The sequence below is a fragment of the Engraulis encrasicolus genome, chromosome 24 (assembly GCF_034702125.1).
Source record: "Engraulis encrasicolus isolate BLACKSEA-1 chromosome 24, IST_EnEncr_1.0, whole genome shotgun sequence".
Lineage (NCBI taxonomy): Eukaryota > Metazoa > Chordata > Actinopteri > Clupeiformes > Engraulidae > Engraulis > Engraulis encrasicolus.
Genome location: NC_085880.1, coordinates 6,860,873 through 6,885,872, shown reverse-complemented (window position 1 = coordinate 6,885,872; position 25,000 = coordinate 6,860,873). Strand labels below are relative to the sequence as shown.

Here is a 25,000-nt window from a genome sequence, read left to right as displayed (position 1 = left end):
TACTAGTCGTGAGTGGTGCTAGTCTCCTTCATACTTCACTCACGACGATGGCGCGCGCCGTCACGTGACCTAAAACCTCGCAACGTCGCAACGTCGTGCACACGAGGATTTTTCTAACTTGTCGTGCGCCACCAGCGACCACGCAGATAGGCAGACAAAGCAGGAGTTGCGAAGAGAGGCTACAACTACTGTAGGCTACTACAGAATGGATCCTGCATCATTTTGAGGATAATAAAATGTCAGAGAGTTATTTTATCTTCTCTCTTAAATGTTGTTCAGTGAAACAATTGTTTACTTTGTTCAGAAGCACGTTGTGTTCGGCGATCTATTTATAAATTCTGCCGCCAGAACAATGCTCTCACATGGTCTTGGAATTATCTGGCAATGTAGGCTACAACAAAAAATATATGTTTCAATGTGGTAAGTCACAAGTCAGACGTTCAGTAGCCCTACAGCAGCCGTGTTTGGCTTTCTATTTTATACATCAGTAGAACTCACGCTGCGAGTTGCGAAAAATACTGCCGTTTCTCTCATGAACAGCAGAGGGCACTTCCGACAATGCGAGCAAGGCGCTTTTGAAGTATGAATAGTCTGTCGCAAGTGATGACGTCATTAATGGTTCTCGCGCCACTCGCGACAAAGTGCGCACGTGAAGTATGCAGAGCCCTTTACCCAGAGTTGGGCCCAGGAGGATACAGTCTGTAGGTGGTGGAAGCATAATGCTGTCTTCACACCCATACAGACACCATGTCCTCCCTTCTCACAAAAGAAGTTGATGATGTCACAATGCACTGCTCTACTCTTGCAGCTAGACCAACCTTTTTTCATAAAAACTGAACTGGTTCACCCATGTTCTTAAAACTTTGCTAGACTTTGTAATCTGACTTTTGTAAATTTAATTTGGCAACTGTCTATATACGGTATTTCTTTTCATTACAACAGTTTATAATGTGATCTCCTCCACTAAATTCGCCAGATGCATGGGTGGGAGCATTTCAGATCCACTGACAAAGTAGCTTCTATTGGTGGTCTTATAATAGGATGATGGTGTTGTTATAACAGGAGGATAATCCAGTCACAAGTTCAATAAACAATTGTGAATAAATGCTGCCTTATTCAAAACAGCTTTTTAATTGTCTGAATACATTTTGTTTTAGGTGACGTAACAGTAACATCAGTGAGAGAGTATATTCTACAATCTAACATAGGCCTAGATGCCAGGAACAACTTTACTGTGACCGAGGCATGGAACACCGTCAACAGACCAACTGCCTTTTTTTTTTTTTTTTTCAAATTTTTCATTTGAATTTTAGAACTCTGCTGTTATCAATCCTATTATCCTCCTCTGGACATTCCTGAGCTATCAACTGCCATAAAACAAATCTGTCCACTGAACCATGACAGTTTTATTATTTTTCAATAGTGCTCAAAATAAAAGGCAAGCCCATTTTTTTTGCATTTTCTTTGAGAATGCAGTCTAGTCACACCTGTCAGTGGACTGTGTTGTACTGTGTAGTGCCACATCTACGGATGGTTAGATAGTTAGTTAACACTAGCAGATGTGCTAATCGGAGACGAAGAGGTGCTTTAAAGCCCACAAGGAGGTGGTAATGAGGCCTTGGTGTATTTATAAACCTGCCATGACAGCGGTGGAGGTGCTATGTTGAGAAAGGCCAAAGCGATGGAGGGAAGGAGGGTGGAGAATGGAGAGAAAATAGCTTACAGTTAAGAATCGTGTCCATGCATTAAATTCCCATCATTGGCTCCTTCTTGCTTCAGCTACTTTGTAGATCCAATTGACCTCTAAGGATTTGCCTGGTAACAACCAGCAAACTCACAGATACAAAGACATGCGCTGCACGCTCTGGCAAGGGACTGCAGACACAGGGAAGGGGGTGCTACAGGATGCCTATTTAATTAATGTTGTAGCTTTTATCTATGCAATAAGGCCCAACAGGAGAAAAACAAATCAATTAATTTCACAATCGTCTATGCTGAGGTTATATAAGGTTTGTTTGTTTTTACCAGATCATTGTTTAATATTGGAGATAAAAAAACACGGACCAACAAGGGTGATAATATTTGAAGGTACTTTCCTGTTTCTAGTCGTGCTACTTCCTTTGCCTCCATTATTAAACTATGACCTGTTAAAAAGACCATGCAATGTTAATGGCTGCCTTGAATACGTCTACACACATCAGAAAACAGCAGTGGCAGTGGCAGCAGTGGTGGGGGTGCTGAGGGCAGTAGCTGCCATCATGGGTGAATTGGCCATAAGGCATTCAGTGGACTGATGATTTTGGCCTGACCTTCCCCGCAATGGAATCAGTTATCATACCACAGTGAGCCTGTCTGTAACATTCAGATAGAAATAAAACAGCTGATATTAGATTATTAAAATGTTAACACAGGCTTCATTGTCTTGCTCAATGCCTGGTCGACTGGTCTTGTCTGAAAATGCCCGGCCTGATTTTTTCGACCAGACCAGCCCTGGCTGCCACCAGACTTTTACACAGCAGGCAGGCAGCAGGACTCACCCACCCCCACTCCCGATTAGAGATGCACCGGATCCTGATTTTTAGGATCCTACCGGATACCGGATCCACTGCTTAAGATCCTGCCGGATCCGGAACCGGATACCGGATCCTACGAAAGGGTTGAAACACATAGCCTACTCGCACACGTGGGCCCTTTTTATTACGTTGGCTCAAACTATTTTATAGACTCATTGGCTTACTGCCACACTGCCTGCAACGGCTGCTTCCAAAGGGCTTTCACTCCATGCAGCGATTGGGGTTGTGAAAGACTGACTGAAAAGCCTAGGCTACGTAAAAACTAGAGATGCACCAGATCCTGATGTTTAGGATCCTTCCGGATACCGTATCCACTGCTTACAGTAAGATCCTGCCGGACACGGATCCTGTGAAAAACCCTATTATCCTGCCGGATCCGGAACCGGATCTTGGATCCGGTGCATATCTACTCCCAATACCAACACACAACACCACCGACTGAATCTCTGCAGAGAAAATGCTCAAGTGCACTTGCAGCTTATTGGTCAAGGTATACAGACGTGTTTAGTCTGTGTGTTTGGAGATATGAAATTGTTTCTTCATCGCTTCAGGTCCCCCAAGTCTTCCTCCCTGGTCTTCACTCTTGAGTCACTCTTTCCACTAAAGGCCACTGCCATAAGTCGATAAATATAAGACAATATAAGAGTGAAATGTGAGAATGAGTGGGGCCCCATCCATTTCATATATGCTTGGGGTCATGATGCCTACTTGCTTCGGGGTGTTTGAACTATGTGCACTGTCACACAGGGGTGTCGTACAGGGGGGTAAAATGTAACTGAGTCACAGGGCCCCATGTATATAGGGGGCCCACACAGTGTCTGGTCTGGTATACTGTATGTGGATATACTGTGTGGCTGGGGTAGGGGGTGTGGGGTCCATTGGAACTTACTGCGCATAGGGCCCACATTTTGCTGCTATGCCCTTGCTGTCACATCACCCTGATCCACCAAGCCCCTTACCTGCTCCCTCACGGGTCTTAGCATAAATACTTTTTAGTTATTTCCAGTAAATGCTGTTGACTAAAGCAGGACCCTCTGCCTCAATAGATACAGTATAATGAATCACCAAATGACACCAGGTTAATCAATTAAAAGTTGAAGCCTGGAAGACCAGAAATGCTGTAGCACCAGCATCATGATCCCCAAAAATGTTTTAATTAGTGTGACATTTCAGGCATATCAAGCCCCTTCTTCAGATGTCAGGTGAGCATTCTCCTGATTCTTTGCAAATTAAAAGTTTTTACTAGTATAACACCAATGTTGCGACCTTCACTTGTTAAATAAATGAGGCTTAACAACTGTCTACCTAAAAGCTCAGAGCTCTCCTCTCCACCTCTTCCCTCTCAACAGCTCTATCTTTTCAGTGTTACCTGATAACATCAATATTGGGTAAGAAATAGAGAAGGGAAGGTTGCAAGACTGCATATGACATTTGGCTGAAATCAATGTTCTGACCTGAGGAACCTATTTCAATTTTCAAGGAACCTTCATCAGCAAACAGCAGATCAGTTCCCTGAGAGAAAAATAAATATATTTGAAAGGTTCCCTTCTTTTCATCTATTGCAGCTTAGTATCAGCCCTCAAGATTAAGGCTGCAACTTTGAAGTTGACCAGAAAATCATCAACTCGCCCTGTCAGCTGTCAACTAGGCCTTCACAGTCACATAAGGTGAGCGAGGACAGGAGCACAAACTCCTAGGTAACGTGTGCGGAACACTCAACAAAATTTCGGGAAAATGCAGCCGCATATTAAAACGACACGGGCGGCATAACGATGGGGAAAACAAAGACATCGCCATCAGCGGATAAAAATAGAAAGTCTGAGGCCGGCACACCAGACGAATTGTGTGCTTTGGTTTCTGTTTTTAATGCTGACCTGGTATATTTTTCTGTATTCATATTGCATTTGTGTAGGTGTTAGAAGTTATTAGAGCTGACGCTGGAGTATTGAGGAGCCGTAGAAACGAAACCTGCCATTCCTGAAGGGGGTCAACAAACCATAATGTGCTTTTTCCTTCCTTCTTCTTTGTTCTCTCTCTCTCTCCATTCTTGGCTTTTGTTCTCAGAAGTAAGAGTAAGTCACTCTAGGGCTCTGAGCCTGTTTATACCAAGCTTTTGATGTTCTGACCTATTTAAAGAATAATGAAAGTTTAAGTGTTTTTTTTCTATAAAGAGCACGAACTTTGAAAGCACAAACACTTTACCCATGTAATTGTAACTGACACACAATGAGAACACACAACCATAAGTGCACTCATGACATCACATGCATGAGCAGTACACACACACATGCACACGCACATGCACGTACGCACGCACAACCGTACACGTACAAGCACGCTCACGCACACACACACACACACACACACACACACACACACACACACACACACACACACACACACACACACACACACACACACACACACACACACACACACACACACACACACACACAATTTTTACATTATGTTTTGAAATTGTTATTTAACCCATTTTAGCCTAAGCCCTTTTTGGGAAAAGGTGCCTTCTCCCTATTAAAACCTAAATGTCTCAGCCTCCAAAGCACATAAAAACATCAAATAAGTTGCATTTAAAAGCTAGAACTTTCATTTTACACTAGAATGTGTTTTTTCTGCTTGAATGTACCCACATTTTTAATAAAACAGCTCAAATCTCAAGAACCTGAATGCAACGTATATGTCACTCCAGGACACAATGGGTTAATTCTGAATAAAGAGATAGTTTGGAATTGAAAATGTTCTCCTTTGTATTTACATTTACACTTCCATTTACTGACACAGCAATCAACGTCTGGGGTCCAGGAAGTGCTTTGATTTGACAGAGGACACATGCACTCTGTATCGTTGCCTCATGTCATCGTGTAGCATTGAGCATGCGTGCAGACTGGAACAACTGGAATGGTGGACCGAAAAGTGGAATAAAGAGTTAACATGATGGAATGAAGTAAAGCAAAATCCCTTGATATTTAGACTTAAATTTAGTTCATTCGGAATTAAATATCTCATATAAACAATGCAACACACACACGCATACGCAGACACACGCAGATACGCACGCACACAAACATACACGCACGCACACACACACACATCACACACACACACACTATACAGTACATATTTACAGTAAAATGCTACACATACAGTCACTCTGTAAACACATTTGATCTCGGCCCACTCCTTGATGTGTGATAGAATGAGAACAGATGTGTCAGAACAAGTGTCTCATTATTCCCGGCACCTGGGCTTAGACTATTGAGCTGCTTTCATCTCTTCACAGTAAGACATTGAGACACTATTCTCCAGACTGTTGTAATCAATACTAAAGAAATGACAAAAAAAGTTACTCCCAGAGATAGTGAAAGGAAAGGAAAAGGAGAGAGAGAGAGAGAGAGAGAGAGAGAGAGAGAGAGAGATGTGTGGGAGTGGGTGTGGGAAAGGGGGGTAAAGGGCTGCCTGGGTTCAATCTTCCCTTTCACACAAGTCAGGTACACAGAGAAAAGTGCTGCATATGCTCTTCATGAATAGCTACCATGCAGTAAGACATTACAGAACCGCCTGGGCTGTGGATCAACCCGACATTAAACCTTCAAACGTACGACAGATCACGTGTTCTGAACCCGATGCAGTCTTTGAGGATGTTTCTAAGATCTGTCATACATCAAATTAGGTCTTTAATCACTTAAATCATCTTACCAAGACATCTTATTGTCTTGTTTGTATGATTTCACTATAATATGAAATTGTCATACCAAAGAAATTCCAGAAATTGAGGGCCTAACATTAAATCAAAGCTTCCACCAGACATAAACATTTACCGCGACCCTGCCGTGTTCACACCAGGCATCATGTCAAAGTTTTGACAGCTTAATGGTTAAACGTCTCTGTTATGCACACCCCTTCAAGCAAAGCATTGCCTGCCTACAATTGCGCATAATATCCTGCTGGGTGTGTTTGAACAATACAAATGGGATAGACTGACTTTGAAATGCAAAGTGGCGCATGAATTCTCATTGCAATGACAATGCTTTCAAAAGCACCCACCCCACTCACGGATGGCACAGCCCCCTACTTCGCTCAGCTCTGCTCTCCTCTATGCTCTCCTGGGTGCAATATTGTGTCCCCTAGATATGTCCTTCAGACACCTGGTGGCCGTGTAGTATTACATTATGCATATGGTCATTACAGTCAAGCTCACATTAGTGCCACACACATGCTGCAGTGTTCCGTGCTCAGTGTTCCGTGCTCAGTGTGTGTGTGTGTGTGTGTGTGTGTGTGTGTGTGTGTGTGTGTGTGTGTGTGTGTGTGTGTGTGTGTGTGTGTGCGCGCGCGTGCGTACGTGCGTGTGTGCTGGCGTGTGTGTGTGTGTGTGTGTGTGTGTGTGTGTGTGTGTGTGTGTGTGTGTGTGTGTGTGTGTGTGTGTGTGTGTGTGTGTGTGTATTCCTGCGTGAAAGGCTGTGTTGTTGTGGAGGTGGAGAGCTACTGCATGATGTTCTTAAGCATCCTTCAATGCATACATCCTGTACAACCACCATAGCCTTTTGAATTATACAATACGACCTACTGCATTCACAAGCACCCATACACACAGTAAATAGACCTTGAGTGTTGCTGCCGCAACTGCTGTGTACCAATTATGGTAATGGAATGTACTCACTCCCGCTTTCGTCCATGATGCTGTACTGTGTGTACCTGCCAGGATATGAGTAGGATATGTTGTTTGCCTCTTATTTCTCGACTGCCAGCAGACTTCAAATAAGAGAGCGACCACACAAGCAAGCAAGAAAGCAAGCTCGTGGTTGTTATCCAACCTATCAACTCTAATCTCTCTCTCACCTGATAGTTGAGGCGATCTATCACCCGTAGCAACAGTCCTTCCTCGGTCCCGGCGTCAGGTGTGGTCAGTATGTAGTCCACGTCATGCCCAAACTCCTTCCCCCTACGGAACAAAGGTCAAAGGGTATTACTGGCATCTGTCCACCTTGTTATCCACACGTACAAGGACGGCCCCATTCATATTTTAGTAGTATCTGCTAGTGATACATTGATACATAGACATGCTATAGGCAGCCTAACAGGAGCTAACAGACCAGGAGTGCGTTTCTCGACAGTATCGGTGCTAAGTTAGTAATGTTTTTGCCATTGTGAATGAAGTGAAACCTCTCTAAATTTAAAGTTGCCATTGCTGTCATTTGAATACAAGTACATGGCCAGTCATTACCATGGGGTCCCCTTTCCGCAGGGGACCCTAGGCAGTTACCTACTTTGCTTACCTGGTTGTGACAGGCCTGCTGCGGAGGGATTTGATCCAGCAACCCATGTAAACAAGTCTGTTATCTATACTGTCCCGCCACGCATCCTAGGCCTACAATGAGCTAATTAGTCAAATCATTTGGCTTATATGCAGCGATAGAGCCAGTACATCACAGGATACGTGTTCCTTGAAGCAAGGATTACACACACAGCTCTGACATATGGACCATGATCAGAGAGCAGGCTTTGTCACACTTCCTGGGTCCATTATGAGGGAGGGCTTGCATTGTGTTTGGTCACAGTCTATTTGATTACTTGAGAAGTCGGCAATGTGGATAATGGATGCTTAAGCATGCACTGACATTTTTTTTGTCCATCCACCATTTTAAATCCTAATTTGTCAGGTGTCATTAAGTTCAGCGGCCAAAGATGTCTGCAGTCATTGTGTCCTTGAAGGTTTTGACCCTCCACAATGGAATAATGGTAATAAAACTACCAGCAACATGGGAAAAATAGGAAAATGAAGCCAGGAAATAACTGCTAGGTAAAATTAAACAGTAAAATGTTGTCTTCAAGAGATACAAAAAGCCTCTTAAAGCTCAAAAAGAGCTTTAATGTTTTTTGGGGGAGCAGGTCGATTTGTCCATTTGCGTTTTGGTCGTTTCGTCCACCATTCAGTCATTTTGTCCAATTGATCAGTCGTTTCGTCCAAGATATCCTCTTGAGCAGCAGAAACCGTGTATTACAGACCTGTATTCGTTATTACGTAGGCCTATAGCTTAAAACAGGCTATGCTTACAGATGTTACAGATTTGACTTGACTTGAAAAAGAATGAAACTTGACTTGAGGTGTTACAGATGCTTTGTTTAACCTTTTTTGTGGCACATTAAGGTCAAGGCTGATTCAGAGAAGAAGGGAAAACTGGATTGAATAATAAACAGACAGTGGGCGGTGTGATTAGTTGGCTTATGAGTCATACAAAGCTCAGCTGTTGCTTCGCTGAACACCATTTAAACTTGGGCTCTTCTCCCAACTTGTCTGGCTGCCATTGCATTTGCATGCAGAGAATAGAACACCACTCCTCCCACTCCTCCCTCGCTACCTCCCGCCCACTCACCCGGGCGTCTTCCAGCTCTCTCACACACATGCACATCCAGATGCTCTCTCTCTCTCTCTCTCTCTCTCTCTCTCTCTCTCTCTCTCTCTCTCTCTCTCTCTCTCTCTCTCTCTCTCTCACACACACACACACACAGAATACAGTTTATCAGATAGACACACGGGCACGCTTGCACGCACACACACACACGGATGCACACACAGACATACACTCTATCAGACACACACAACACTCACACACGCACGCACACACATGCGCACACGCACACGCACACGCACACACACACACACACACACACACACACACACACACACACACACACACACACACACACACATGCACAAACAAACAGGTGCACGCACTCACAGACAATGAGTGTAGAGATGCAAAGATATTTTGTTAGCACAAACAACAAAGAATGCTAACGTACTCCCTTTGACTTTGATATGCAGAGCAAGTTACAGAGAAGCAGTCAAGCTGCTATCTAAAAGAGGTGCCAAACCCAACTGCCTGAAGCCCTGAAAGCTCAAGGAAGATGTTATTCAATCAGCATCTCTCCAATCTCCAAACGCTCACTGATTTTTCTTTTCAGACACTTTCTTTCCTTTCCTTTCTTCTTTGAGTCAGCCTCACTAGCCTCTGACAGAGCGTGTTGATAGTCTCCCTCTCTCTCTCTGTCTCTCTCTCTCACTCCACGGGCACCCACCCACCCATACTCTTCTCATCAGAGCTTTCACTTCAGAATCCCGCCACAAAAAAAGCACACGATGAAGGCAAGAAAGGACAGCGTTTAAAAATCATGGGGACCCATATGGAGAGTTGGAAGAGCTCAGATAGCTCACAAAGGGGAGTGCAGTGCAGGCCGGGCACCGCATCAGACATGAAAGAAGAGGAGAGGAATACCCCCATAGAATGAGAATGAACCCCAGGCCGCTCAGCGAGGATTAAGGGCTAAACCGTCACACAGTTTCTCCATCCCGCCGCTCCCCAGAGGACGTCTGGCTTGGCTGGCTGGCTGGCTGGCTTGCTGGCGGGCTACTGCAGCGGTTACCACCACCACTGCCACAGGACAGTCTCCATAACCTGAGATCTGGGTGGAGTCCTGTGGAGAGTGCATTACTGCTCAGCAACTTGCAAAAGAAGGAAAAAACATAAAAAGGAGGTAGAGAAGCTTCAATTTCTTGGTTATTCTGAGTTATTGGCAATGCGCTTAGATAGCTCACATGTGGAGGCCTCATGCAGTACATCTTAACATTAGGGCCATTGAAAGTTTTTGAACTTAAAAAGGAATGGTTCTACAACAATTTAAGATTCCAGAATTTCACATGACAGTAAATGAACTCCAACATCCCTTAGAACTTTGATCATCCGAACATTCCATCGCAGAGCTAAGACAGAACACCTCTACAGAGCGTATGCAGCTAAAGAAAGAACAAATGGCTCAGGCGTCACACTGAGTCTGAATCAGAATGTAGACAGTGTGTGTGCATGTGTGCGCGCGTGCATGTGTGCTTGCAAGTGACAGAGAGTATGAGTATTTGATCTCAAGCACTGCTGCCACTATAGCATCACAGCCAATCTGACGGAACAGTGCTAGAAACAGACAAGAGAAAAAGAGAGTGAGTAAGATAGTGGAATGGAGGAAAAGAGAACAAGAGAATGAGAAGAACGAGAGGAGGCGTACAACATATTGCTGTCTGTCTGGCCCAGTGGGCAGTGAAGGCCACAGCAGGAAAATGCGGACAGAGGGAAAAAAATTATCCAGTCCATTGCAATTATGTCAGTCAAGCATAGCAGGTCTGCGGTGGTCAATTCACACTCTGAGGAGTGGGGGCAGTCAGTCAGTCAGAATATGGCCGTATAATTGGCAGACATTTGGGATGTCTTAGAGTTTGTTCTTTGTATTCACAGAGTGCAAAAAACAAGACTGATTATAACCAGCCTACCAAATCGATTTCTCTTTAGTTAAGTGTAAATGGGTGAACACACAAACAGATAACCAGACAGGCAGACAGACAGAGGGGTTATAACAATAACTGGCTCAACACCCTCCACGTAGCCAGGTAAATATATATGTAAATAAATTAGTTTGTACATGAACTGTGTACATCTCTGTGTGTATTTGCCTAAATCGGGCATTTAAACAACTAATGCCTCTTTGATGTACATAAAAATGTAGCTGTGAAATATGTGCTTTGAAATAAGTAACAGTTTTGAAACTGCTCAGCCAGCAATTTCAGAGAGCACAACGAGTTGCACCAAAATAACCTGCTGTCATATTTATGGGAGTTAGACGTCTATCTCAAAGCATTTTTAAAGCACAATCGCAGCCAGATCCCTCATATCTGTCTGTCAGCTCTTCCGTTTGAGCAGATACTAAATCAAAGCTGTCACAGTTCTGTTGTCGGCTCACAAATACTAAATGAAGTGATGGGCGCACACACACACACACACACACGCACGCACGCACGCACACACACACGCACGCACGCACGCACGCACGCACGCACGCACGCACGCACGCACGCACGCACGCACGCACGCACGCACGCACACACGCACACACACACACACACACACACACACACACACACACACACACACACACACACACACACACACACACACACACACAGGGATGAGGTAAACAAATGAAGGAGGATGAACGACAGCATATCTTTTGGCTTTCAAAGGAACCCTACAAAAATACTGGCAAACACACGCAAGCACGCACACACACACATACACACACATGGATGCACACGTGCACGCACGCGCGCGCACACACACACACACACACACACACACACACACACACACACACACACACACACACACACACACACACACACACACACACACACACACACACACACACACACACACACACACACACACATGCTCACACACACACACAAACACACACAAACATACACACCTTACATGAACTCTATTGATGGACTGACAGACAAATGGATGCAGGAAAGCAGGCAGAGCTGGGAGTGGTGCTCTACTATGACAAGGAAATAAGGAGAAATGGATAGCTGGCTGGATGGCTGACTGGATGGATGGATGGCTGACTGGATGGATGGATGGATGGATGGATGGATGGATGGATGGATGGATGGATGGATGGATGGATGGTCGGATAGATGGATGGATGGATGGATGGATGGATGGATGGTCGGATGGATAGGCCGATGGAACGATGGATGTTTGGATGAATGAATGAACTGATGAACTGAGGAATGGACAGAGCATTCGGCTGCTGCACCAACAGACCAACAGATGAATGGACAGACATATGCATGAGTAGACGGCTAGACAGGCAAGGGGATCAACAAACAGACGAATGGGCGGAGTGGACGGATCCGTTGACGGACGGAGATCGGAAAAGGTAAGTGTGGGAGTCGCCACGTCCCCGATGCTAGGCCTCCCCATCTGCCGAGGTGCTGCACTTGTTTTCTGACAGATTTCTAATTAGCAGTGGCAGAGATGCTCCAGACGACCCCATAGAGAGCTGCCCAGGCACCTAGAAAAGATCACACTTTCCAGGGCTCCATTTTCTGCACTGCTACTAAACAGATAAACAAATAGCCTTTAAAAAAGTGCACAAACAAGAAGTTTGTCCTTCATAAGAGCCACGGTGGATAGGATGCACGTTTTAAATTAATAAACAAGTCATCTGCATATGAGTACAGTTTACTAGCAGAAGCGTTCAAAAGGGGGAATAGGTGTGTGTGTGTGTGTGTGTGTGTACGTGCGTGCGTGCGTGCGTGTGCATGTGTGTGAGTGTGTAAGTGCGTGCGTGCGTTTGTGTTGTTAATTAAACACGCCTTCCCTGACTTAATTTGAAGTGAGGGAATTAAAGACAGTGTGTCAGCTTTTCAGCAGGTAGTGCTGGCACAAGTCTTTTAGTACCTGCACACAGTAAAGCACCTACTCTAAATCAGGCCCAGTCAGCAAAATAACATGAAGGAATGGTTGGTTAGAGAGAGAGAGAGAGAGAGAGAGAGAGAGAGAGAGAGAGAGAGAGAGAGAGAGAGAGAGAGAGAGAGAGAGAGAGAGAGAGAGAGAGAGAGAGAGAGAGAGAGAGAGAGACAGAGACAGAGACAGAGACAGAGAGATAGAGAAAGACAGACAGACAGAAATACAGACAGAGACATAAAATATGGACTGAAGGAAAACAGTAGAGAGAGGGAGATAGTGTGTGTGATTGGAATAGAAGAACAGATGGAGAGAAGCCGCACATACAGAGATTAAATTAAAGTCAGAAACAGAAAGACAGACCAAGACACAGATGGTTTGGAATTAAAGAAAATGAGTACAGCGAATGACAAGAAGACAGAAGTCTGCTGATAAAGAAAGACAAAGAGTCAGAGAGAGATGGTGGGAAAGGCTTTGAAATGGAAAAAAAAAACAGCCGTGCTGATGGTGATGATTAATTTTTTCTCTCACTCCAAAGATAAAAAGTCTGACAAGTCGGTGCAACCATTTAGTACTGAGCAGCCCCTCTATTCTATGTGCTATCCACCCCAAACACACCCTGGCCAACTCTTCCAGCTGTCTGCCATGTATGCTAAAGACCATCAGATTGATGAGCTTTTCAAATGGTGCCATCAGGTGCGAGAGCACAGAGCCACAGAGTGCCACCCCAGCGCCCTGAACCCTAAAATGGCTGCCTGTCAGCCTGACTGTCGACTGTCACACTGGCATCAGCAGTACCACCAGCTGGGAACACTTCTCCAAGCTGGCAGTGACTTTCAGACATACACATACACACACACTACACACACACACACACACACTACAGACACGCACACACACTACACAGACACTACACTACACACACACACACACACACACACTACACACACACACTACACACACATACACATACACACACACACCTTGTACCTTAAGTTGGAAGTGTGACACAAACACTCTTCCCTAAGCAAGGCGTGGTGTACCGCCCATGTTGCGTGCAGGAGAGACCTAAATAATTAAGTGTGTCTTTTTTTTCTGTTGCACATACGAGCGCAAATGAAATATACATGTTTATTCAGGAGGAGATGACAGGGCAAAAACAACAGATGAATTATGCAGCTTTTTGGAAACATTCATGTGTGCTGGGAATCGCTGCCCAAACACCCTTTGTGTGTGTGTGCGTGTGTGTGTGTGTGTGTGTGTGTGTGTGTGTGTGTGTGTGTGTGTGTGTGTGTGTGTGTGTGTGTGTGTGTGTGTGTGTGTGTGTGTGTGTGTGTGTGTGTGTGTGTGTATGTGTGTGTGTGTGTGTGTGTGGTTGTGTGTGTGTGTGTGTATGCCAGCAGTAATAGCCATTAAAAGGGAGCTTTGTATTGTTGCTCATTTTGGGTGTGTATTTTAATGTGCCACTACAAACAGCCAGTGAAAAAGGGTTCCACAAAATTTAGTTCTGAAAGTTAAAAAAAAAATTGTTTGGCAATCAGTTGATGGTCACCAATATTTTTGCTCTCTCACAAATAATGAAATGTAACATCAGTAAACAGTGTTTTATGTGTTGTTTGCAGTTTACCTAATAAGTTACAATACAATAATATATACTATATAGTGGCTTAGATGAGCCATTACTGCACTTAATTGGAAGTCACTGCCAGAAAACAGTCAAAGAAAACAGATGTGTTGATTTGTGGGAATTTTTAGTTGCTACTCTCTTTGTTTAGACAGCCAGCTTTTGTATTGTTAATAATAAAATGTCATCAAAACGTGAAATGAAACAAACAAAGTAAAAGGGGATGTGTCAAAGTAAGATGAGAGGAAAGGAATAATGAAAGCAGAATAATTTATGTTGCACTACTTCTGTGCTTTTTTTAAATTAAACAATACATATTTTACACCATAGATTGGGTATGGAATGCCTGCATGTGCTTTTGCTTTAACACATGAAATTATCCAAATAAATATGATTACCTTACCGTGTTCTGCGGTTTTTCACAGTAGCATATATTACCAAGTAGGCTAGTGTTTACGATAATGGCAGTGAATGTTTTTGGTATGTGTTAGTGTCTATTAAATGAGAAGCATAATGATGCCTTTAACACATTAAAGGTCATAGGCCTACTGATCTTGATAAAAAAATAATTATACTCATTATAATTAATTATGGCATTAATATACATTGTACTTTTAATATTCCAATTCCCATTTTACACCATAGTTTTCCTTTAAATATTGAACTATTAGCGTTAACCTCTCCATAACCTTCGCAACAATAGACAGACAGAAAAGGCAAAGTTGCAACGAGACTGGAAGAATGCAGCTAGCAGAATTGTTAGCAGTTGCCATGATGAGGATCCCAGAGCTATAAAGAGAAGTTGAAGGAATGGAAGTCTGGAGTGATGCCGGATGCAGAGCTCTCTCTTTTCACACTCTGATGTTGTGCTGACAGTTGTGGCTCCTATCTATTTTTAATCCCCTTCCTAAGCATCTCAAAGCCTTGTCACCCACCCTGCACAGCTGTCCCTTCAATAAGGCTAATACCAACAGCGTCAACAAATCCTCGCCATGTTTCTCAAGAAAAAAAGTGTAACGCTGTGCCACCAAGCACTCTTTTTTCCAAGAACATGGTGTCTTATTTCCACAGAAAACGTTTTCTCCATGTCAAACCTCCATCACCACACACACACACACACACACACACACACACACACACACACACACACACACACACACACACACACACACACACACACACACACACACACACACACACACACACATGAAAATGCAAATTTGGAACTTTGTGCAAATACACCATGTACACACACACTCACATTCACAACTCCAATACCACCACCTTCATTTTTGGATAAGCCTTTAAAAAATAAAAATAAAAATGTGGGACTTTGTGGACTCTGTGTTCAGAGGCAAAGCCCGAACTATCTGAGTATTTGTGAGCAGCTTTAAACCTCTTGCCAAAGGTTATGGTTTTCTAAGACATCCAGTTTCAGTAAAGCCAGACAGTTGATGTCTTCATGACAAACCAGACTCAGCATGGAATTGAAGGGAGGAGCAGTTTGAAGAGGAGAGTGGCTTTGAGGATAAACACCCTTAAAGTCTAAAGAGAAGAGCCCCAGCCATGTGGAGGCTCGGAGGGACTGTGTTTGTGTGTGTGTGTGTGTGTGTGTGTGTGTGTGTGTGTGTGTGTGTGTGTGTGTGTGTGTGTGTGTGTGTGTGTGTGTGTGTGTGTGTGTGTGTGTGTGTGTGTGTGTGTGTGTGTGTGTGTGTGTGTGTGTGTGTGTGTGTGTGTGTGTGTGTGATAGATTACTTCAGAACACGTACATTTCATACATACAGTGAGTCCAATATGTATTTGATCCCTTGCTGATTTCGCTGGTTTGCCCACTAATAAAGACATGATCAGTCTATAAATTTATGATAATATGTATTCAAACATGGAGAGACAGAATATCAAAAAGAAATTCCAGAAAATAACTTAAAATAATATATTTTAATTTATTTGTATTTAAGTTAGGCAAATAAGTATTTGACCCCTCTAGCTAAAGAAGATAAAGTGCTTTGTGGCAAAGCCCTAGTTGTCTAGCACTGAGGTCAGATGCTTCTTTTAGTTGATGACAATGTTTGTGCATATAGTAGAAAATATTTTTGCCCATTTTTCTTCACAGATTATCTTTAAAACATTAATAGTTTGTGGCTATAGCTTGGCAAATGGGTTCAAAATCAGTTCTCTCCATAGAATTACTATAGGGTTAATATTTGGAGACGGTCTAGGCCACTTCACGACTTTAATATGCTTCTTATTGAGCCACTCCTTCGTTGCTTTGACTGTATGTTGTGTATTATTGTCATGTTGGGAGATCCAAAAATGGCCCACCCTTCAGTGTAGTGGTGGAGGGAAGGACGTTTGCACTCAGGATTGTACATTACATGTCTCCCTCCATCCATTCATTGACGATGTGAAGTTGTCCTGTGCCTTGGCCAGACAAACACCCTCAAACCATAATGATACCACTTTCATGCATGATGGTGAGGAGGGTGTTCTTGGGATCATAGACAGCAGTTCCCTTTCTCAAAACACATTGAATTGTGTTAATGCCGGACAGCTTGATTTTGGTTTCATCTGACTACAGCACCTCCTTATCATATCCTAAACCAGTCTGATGTTCGCTGGCAAACCTCAGGTGGGACTGCACAAGTTCCTTCTGAAGTAGAGGTACCATGTGTGCACTACAGGATTTTAATCCTCTGTGGCTTTTAGTGCTACCCATAGTTTTCTCAGTGATTTTGGTCCCAGTAGTTTTGATATCATTGTCTAGTTCATCCCGTGCAGGTCTAGGGTGCTTTTTGTCTGTTCTCATGATTATCGAATCCCTACAAAAGGTCAAATCTTCTATAAAACCCTAGACAGGCTGATGGATGGTCATTTTGTATTCCTTACATTTTGGAGGAAATGCATCAACAGTTGGGTCCTTAATACAAAGTCTCTTTCTTGTGGCTTTGTAGCCCATTTAATCTTTGTTCAGGTCTAAAATCTTGTCCCTGATATCCTTTGACCGCTCTTTGGTCTTTCCCATCCTGGTGAGGTTGGAGTGTGATTGATTCACTCATGCTATGGACTGATTCTGCTGATTCAATGTGTCTTTTATGCATGTTAGTATGTACAGGTTATCTTTAATTCAGATGACAAGTTGATCGGAAGTGCCCATCTGGTCTGTGGGCCCAGAACTGTTATCAGTTGGCAGGGGATCAAATACTTATTTTGCTCAGTGAAATAGAAATAAATTAATATATATTCTCTCAAGAATATTTCTGGATTTTCTTTTTGATATTCTGTCTCTCCATATTAGAATACATATTATCATAAAATGTATTGACTGATCATGTCTTTGTTAGTAGGCAAACCAACAAAATCAGCAAGGGATCAAATACATATTGGACTCACTGTAAGACCTACAGAAAAATAAGCTTTCAGCAGTTCTGCCAGGAAGACTCAAATGTTACGTGTGCATTTTGCTCAGGCATTCAGCGGTCGCCATTGCATTTTATTAGTAGCTCGTCTTTCTTACTGCCATAAGTACAATCAGTTCAAGATCTACTCCTCCATCTTCCCCACTACCAGTTTGGTCTAGTCTACCTGCCACGGGGTTAAAGGCCACGCCAGCCTTTACCGGGTACACTCATGCAAGCAGTATCTACTTACAGTACAGACATGGGCCCTCTGGTGAGTCAGTCACACTTTACCCCCCTGTACGACACCCCTACCACTCAGACACTTATTCCCTACCCAGGCCTGTAAGCAAGCACCTAAGTTCAAGGCAACACACAATGAACACTATTTTTTTTCCAAACTTAGAAACATATGAACAAACACGTAGTGCTAGCCAAGTAAAACAGCTGAGCCACCCCAAAGCCACCTGGGGTCACCTAAGCCCCCTTGCACACACAGCTACTCCTGCCAAACAGCGGAGGGCCAGCTGTTGTCTTGTTAGCATGCTGATACAAATGTCATTTGGCCAAACACGGAATGGTTATCTTGCCGCTGTGAGTTAAATTTTATCTGCTATTTCTCAGATATTTATGGAGATTCTTTCTGCCATTAAGCTCCCCTAGCTCAACTAACTCAACAAACTATGAATGTCTTTCTGCCTGCAGAATGCTGTCTTGGTTTGCATGGCAGAGTTTTTGCGTCACCTTTTCTTCTTCATCTTGCCAATTGTATACACCAATACACATGCCCGCACGCACGCACACACGCACGTACAAACACGCGCACACACACACACACACACACACACACACACTGAGATTCCTCATTCACTAACCAGCTTTTAACTTCCAAAAAAAAATTCTGTTGTCCTTACTCTGACTAGTTTCTAACCGTAGATTTTCTACAGAGATGGTTCCCCACAAACACAGTCACATGCACTAGGGCTGTTCTTTCTGACTGCCCGTTTTCTTCAGGGAGTCATCACTGTTAAAAAGAACATAGAAGATACAAATACAAAGATACGCTGTTTTTTTAATTTATCTGACTCTGAGAATTTGCATTATGCAAATGTCTGAGTTTTGTTTTCATTATTCATGTATCTCCTGAATACAGGTCAGACAAATATGCCAGCGGTTCCCTTCGAAACAACAACAACAGCCAAAAAAAATCAGATAAACAGAGAGCTGAAAAGCACCAAATACTCCCCAGGGATATCTTAAAAACACTTAATTCAACTGGAAAATACGTTGGATTGAAGATTTTTTTTCATCCTGATGCCCTCAAACACCCGCACAGCTGGACTGTCTGGAGTTTTTGGAGACTTTACAACAACAGGAGGAGAGAGTTTGAAAGCCCTTGCAGAAAACATAGTGGTGTTACGGGATTGTATAACCCCTTTGCCCCTCTCCCTAATGTATAATCAGGACAAATCTGAATGAAATTATTGGGAGAGTGGGGTTGTATTAGCTTGATCTGACAATCAGGTGGGGTTACAATCTTCCACTCTACACCCCCTATGAAAATGACATATTTGATAAAGCATCATGTTTTCAATGCCTACAGGAGCAAGCATATACACTGTTTCAATGAGCTATTTTTAATGACTCTTAAATTGACAAAAAAGATATGACAGAAAACAAGAGTCTGAGACGTCTCACTTAGCCATCTGCTCTGTACTTTTAAGAAAATGATGTGTCTCAATATTTCACCACCACCCACAGCAACAGGCGGTGTTGAAAGTTGTTGTCATGGTAGAGGTGTCTGTTGTGTAAACAACAGAAGTTTGCCACTCCCAAAGCAACCAAGGGGAGAAAAAAAACTGTTTGTGACAGACCAGCTTGCAGTTGAATTATTTAGGATAAGCACCAGTAGTTGCAGCATAGGAAAACTTCAGCTAAATTAGTTTTATTGAACCTTACCCTTTTACCCTCAACAAAACTCAAAGCAGGTAATATCGGAGACCATTAGGTGGAAAAATAACCTTAGTAAGAGGCCAGTAGCAACAAAGAAACATTTGCTCTACTTCAAGGTCTGCTTCATGTTGCAGTACTTCTGCTGAATGGTGTTATCATGTGGGCTGGATGTTTCTCTTTATTCCACAGCCATAGCAGGCTATTATCACAAAAAGTCCAAGTGAGAGAGCCTCTCTTGAACATCACAGGAGGAGGGGATGAGAGCTTTGAAGCTGAACTAAAGACTTGTGCAGGAGCTACGGGAGGGGTGGTTCAGTACATAGAAAGGCAGAGAGATGTTGGGCCTACTTTTGTGTGGGAGTAGAGTAGACATCGTCTGACTTTGTCCTGTTCCATAGAGTTCGAGAAAGTGCAGTAGACAGATTTGCAATCTTCCTTTGTTAAGTTATATGTACAAAGCATTCATGTACAAAAGAAAGAGTTGGGATTACGAAATATGTCTGGACAAACACACACACAGGAAAACATGCGCATTTCCTCATAAACATTCACCCACAAATGGCACAATAACTCAAAAATGACAGTGTCCACTTTTCCGACACACGTGCCAGTAGGTCCAAGTTCAGCTTACCACTGTTTCCTCAGCTATTCCATCACCTTATTTGTCACATAAATCTTCCAGGAGCAAGACGAAACAATGACGACACAATATTTTTATCAACTTCTCGGCACAAAATATCTTTTACCTGCGGAAGCCACCTGTCAAAACCATGGAGGCGTTTGGTGCAATCTGGTGAAGAGTGTCCTCAACAATGCGTCCCAATGCCTCTGCCTCAGACTTGGAGATTCCTCTCGAGATATCAGCATAATAAAGAAAACCTGCAAAGAGATATAGAACCCATTACAAACATATCTTGATGGCATTAAATAGGCTATTATACAATAGTTATATCCAGTCAAATTATATCTGATGAGACACATTTTACGCGTCGCTAGGAGTGAGGGTATCCCCCAACACACTATGAATGACTCTTCACATCTAATCATCACTCAGCAGTCAAAGATACAGTGTAACAGCATAAATAAGAATATATTTTAGGGTTTAGGTTTCAGCTTTATCGTCAGAGTGAAGAAAACTTGCAAAAAGATACAGAAAAGTTCCAAATTTGAACGGATGACATTAAGTACACTGTAGTTTATACATAGATTGACAAAAAACGTTTTTGTAACATCTCATTTGAAATTGCTTTTTCCATCTGGGAGATATGAAAAGATGACAAGATGGCTGCATTTCCAGGAATTTCATAGAGTGCAACAGATTACCTGTTAACATTTTTGAGGCTGCATTTTTCAGGGGAAGCATAAAGTCATATTCACTTTACAGGCATTTCACATAGGCTACAGTGAAATATTGATTTTACTTCTGCAGAAGATCAAGCCGAAGTCAAGCACACAGGCAATAGGCTAACTGTATAATTTGTTGCACTGAACAAATTGACTTAACCACCTTCGCTGTGTGACAAAATCCTGCTTGTTGCACTTTTTTTTAAAATACCGTTTCTCACTTTCGATGTATGTTTATCCAAAGAATTTGACTTTGTAGACCAGACAATACCATGTCAAAAAATAAATAAAAATCTCATCTGTAATAAAATGACATGCTAAAATATTTAGAAAACACTTAACATGTGTAACTGAGAAATGGTAATGATCATCACAAGTCCTTCAATGGGGCCTCTGCAAGCTCACATTTGTAACTACTGATAGCTCAACTAATGCCACCAGAGTCCAATGCAATCATTTATCCCCCTCTCAACGTTCAGTGTTAAGTTCAGACCCTTTTTGATGAAGAGAAACATATTAATTATCATTCCAAAAGTAAGCCTAGTTCAGTTAATCTCTGAAAAGGCGATACAGCAATTGTTGTATATGTGCATGCCTCAAACCTCCTTTCCAAATCTATTCTAACTCGGAGTTCATTATCCTCAGCATTATCTTTTAAGGACACACTGGATCTTCCACTTTCGACAACTCTCGCCACTACATTCTTCCCTTCAAACCATCAGAAATAAATTCAGTGCAGCACTGAATGAATGAGATAGCTCTTCTCCTCTTCCATCTCAGTAAAAATCGTTTCGCCTTTTACATAAGTGCCTGGCTGCCAATTTCTTCCTTCCTCTTGCTTGCTTGCTCAACTCTCAGTACACACAATACATTGCGTGCGTATTACAGTTTTTGCGTACTGCTTGCACACAATTTGCAAAATTTGGCTCATAAAGTCAAAACTCTACACACAAGCCAATAACTCTCAACACTTCGAGATAAACCCTGCACACATATGCCAACATGAATCCCTGCTATCAAAACCTAAAAATTGCCATAAAAACTTAACAGTCTTTCGTCAAAACCTCACTTTCATGTCAAAAGACACACATTAGCACCAAATGAGAAAACAAAGTAGTTCAACATTAAAACAGTTTTCTGCTTTATACAAAACACAGCAGTCTTTCTTTTTGTAACAGTCTATTCAGTCTCACATAATGTACATCTTCACAAGACCCCAAAATTCAATACTGTATATACATAGGCTAACTGTACCTTACAGTGCAGGACATAAAACTGAAGCAAAATGTATCTCAAACACACTCTACATCACTCAACATCACTCTAAACACAACAGTGTGTAGGTGAGCTTATGGACCATTTGTTTGTGTATTGGGTATATTCACAAATTCACAAACATCTAAATATGATATAAATATGTGGTTGACATCAACATGCTGTAATGAAAAACAGTCAATATACTTTGCTTGGGTATGAGGTATCTTACAGTAACGAAGTACAATACATTTTCAGACACAATGTGCAGCTGACATCTACATGACGTCATCAAAATTATATCATGTTCCGTCAGTTTGCTCAAGTGCTTGCTTGGTTGTGTTCTGAGAATTACACTATTACGTGTATTTCTACAAACTATCATGTTCATACCTAACATGTGATGATGAAGACAAAAGGCTACTCCTGGCATCAGGCTAGGTTTTACAGTATGTGAGTCAGTCAATGCCATACTCCATATTCTGCTCTTAGTACCATTGTGCTATTTGTTGTTTTGTTTGAGTGTAGGAATGTGTGAATTTAGCAAAGAAGCAATCAAAGTAAAACAAATAAATGCAAAATAAAATAAGTGCAATGTAATATAAAGAATGCAACTTTGTAACTGGCAGAATAGTGGTTAATTTTGAAAGCATGTGTTTTATTGTCGGTGCATAAATCTTGTCATACATCCAGTGTGTTTTGCTTTTTAACAGATGTGTTTTCCCAATTATATGATGAGTGTTCATTTTTTAATGGAGTGTCTTATGAACGAAAAAGTGTGCAGTGACATGAGCAAGTGTGTAGCATAATGCAAAATGTGTGTTGCTGAATTGCTACTACAGTGTTAAGCAGAACTTTTGTTTAAGGTACGGACCCACTGTGTTTAGGTTATGTTACCAACTACTTAACAATATGCTATTTTGGTCTAAGCATCAGCCTATAGTATTCAAGCAGTAGGCAAATACTGTAACTGCACCTGTGTGCTCTCTCTATCTCGGTAGTTTATCAGAGTGAAGCCAATCAGTTCAGGGCATCGTATTCTGAGATTGTGGTGGGTAACAAGGCAGCAAGGAGGCCCTTTTTAAGGAACTTGAGAAGAAACGAGCTCCACTCCACTCCAGTCAGTGTGTATGAGACATTACATCATTCTTCTAAGGTGGTGGAGCCAATATTGAAGCTGCCTACTGTGAAGCTTCCTGTAGTGGCTCCACTGCTGTCAGGCAGAAGTTAAAGCGCTGGTAGGCCTTATCTTGAGGTTTTCTTTTCATTATTGAGAACTAAAAAAGTCTCTGGAAGTCCACATGAGGGTACGACTCACTGGATCTCTGCTTACTGTGGAGCACCATCTCTGTTGTCACCAAGAAGTCTCAAAATTAAGTGCTCATCAGCTGACGCATTCGGAGTAGGCAGGCAGTGGAAGAACTGGGAGAAAGTGTTGAGCACCAGAAGGCTGCCATATAGCACACAAACACACACACACACACACATACACACACACACATAAACTCGAACATTTTACCCTGGCATATAGACAGTGTGTTTGAGGTTGGAGCCAGTGCATTGCACAGTAGAATGAAGTTTCTCAAAGAAGTAGCTGTACAGTGTGATACAATTTGTGACTATGCAGCTAGACAAGTTATATTTCTTTTGCATAACTTTCATAACAGTGTTTCTTTGGCAAAGCCTTATGATATACTGAATGATGTGATGCAAATGTAAGTTGCTCCTGGTGGCAGGGTGGTACCCTGCGTGGCAGTCACGGCCACCGGTATGTGAATGTGAGTGTGAATGGGTGAATGTGAGGCATACAATGTAAAGCGCTTTGAGTGCTCGAAGGAGTGGAAAGGCGCTATATAAATGCAGTCCATTTACCATTTACCGTCCAAATGTAAATCACCTTTAACATAACCTTTCATTTCAGGCAACATACATGAATCAAAACTGAATTATTTAAACAAGTCAGTGCATCAATGAAACTAATGTAAGAAGCGGAGGAAATGCCATCCCATCGATGAAACTCAGATATGAAACAGAGAGACCGACATGATGCATGGTCTTCATATATGGGTGACCTTTTGATGTGTCTGATAGATGAGTGAATGTTCGCATTTCATTCTGACACAGAAAAATCATTTCTTCCCGTTAGATGGGGAAGATACCCTCTCTTGTGTTTCCGACGGTACTCTCATGGGAGTCGTTTGATAGCAGAAAAGCCACATATGGCTGTGCATGCTGTGTGTGTGCCTGTGCGCAGGGAAGCCGATGGGGGTAGGACAAAGGGGTCTGGTGTCCCGAGCCCAAGAAGAGAGAGGCCCCAGAATTGGGTCCTCATAACATTGTATGTACTGTATTTGTTGGGGGGGTTTTCAGATAATTTCGTCCCGGGCCTGGCAGAAGCTGTCAGCGGCCCTGCATGCCGTGTGTGTGTGTGTGTATGCCTGCGTGCGTCTGTGCATGCCGTGCATGTGTCTGTGCATGCGTCTGTGCCTGCCGTGTGTGCCTGCTGTGTGTGGCATGTGTGTCCGACCGTGTTAGTAA

The 25,000-nt window shown here is 42.7% G+C and overlaps 1 protein-coding gene across 1 annotated transcript in view; it reads right to left on the bottom strand.

Annotated features, from left to right (window-relative positions):
• LOC134441441 (DNA nucleotidylexotransferase-like) overlaps positions 1-25,000 on the bottom strand; it is a 202,133-nt gene that overhangs the window by 115,328 nt on the left and 61,805 nt on the right. The window contains exons 7-8 of the mRNA XM_063191754.1: positions 20,611-20,743; positions 7,431-7,533 (exon numbers count right to left, since the gene is read on the bottom strand). Of these exons, the coding sequence (XP_063047824.1) occupies positions 7,431-7,533; positions 20,611-20,743 (236 nt within the window). The remainder of the gene's footprint in view (positions 1-7,430; positions 7,534-20,610; positions 20,744-25,000) is intronic.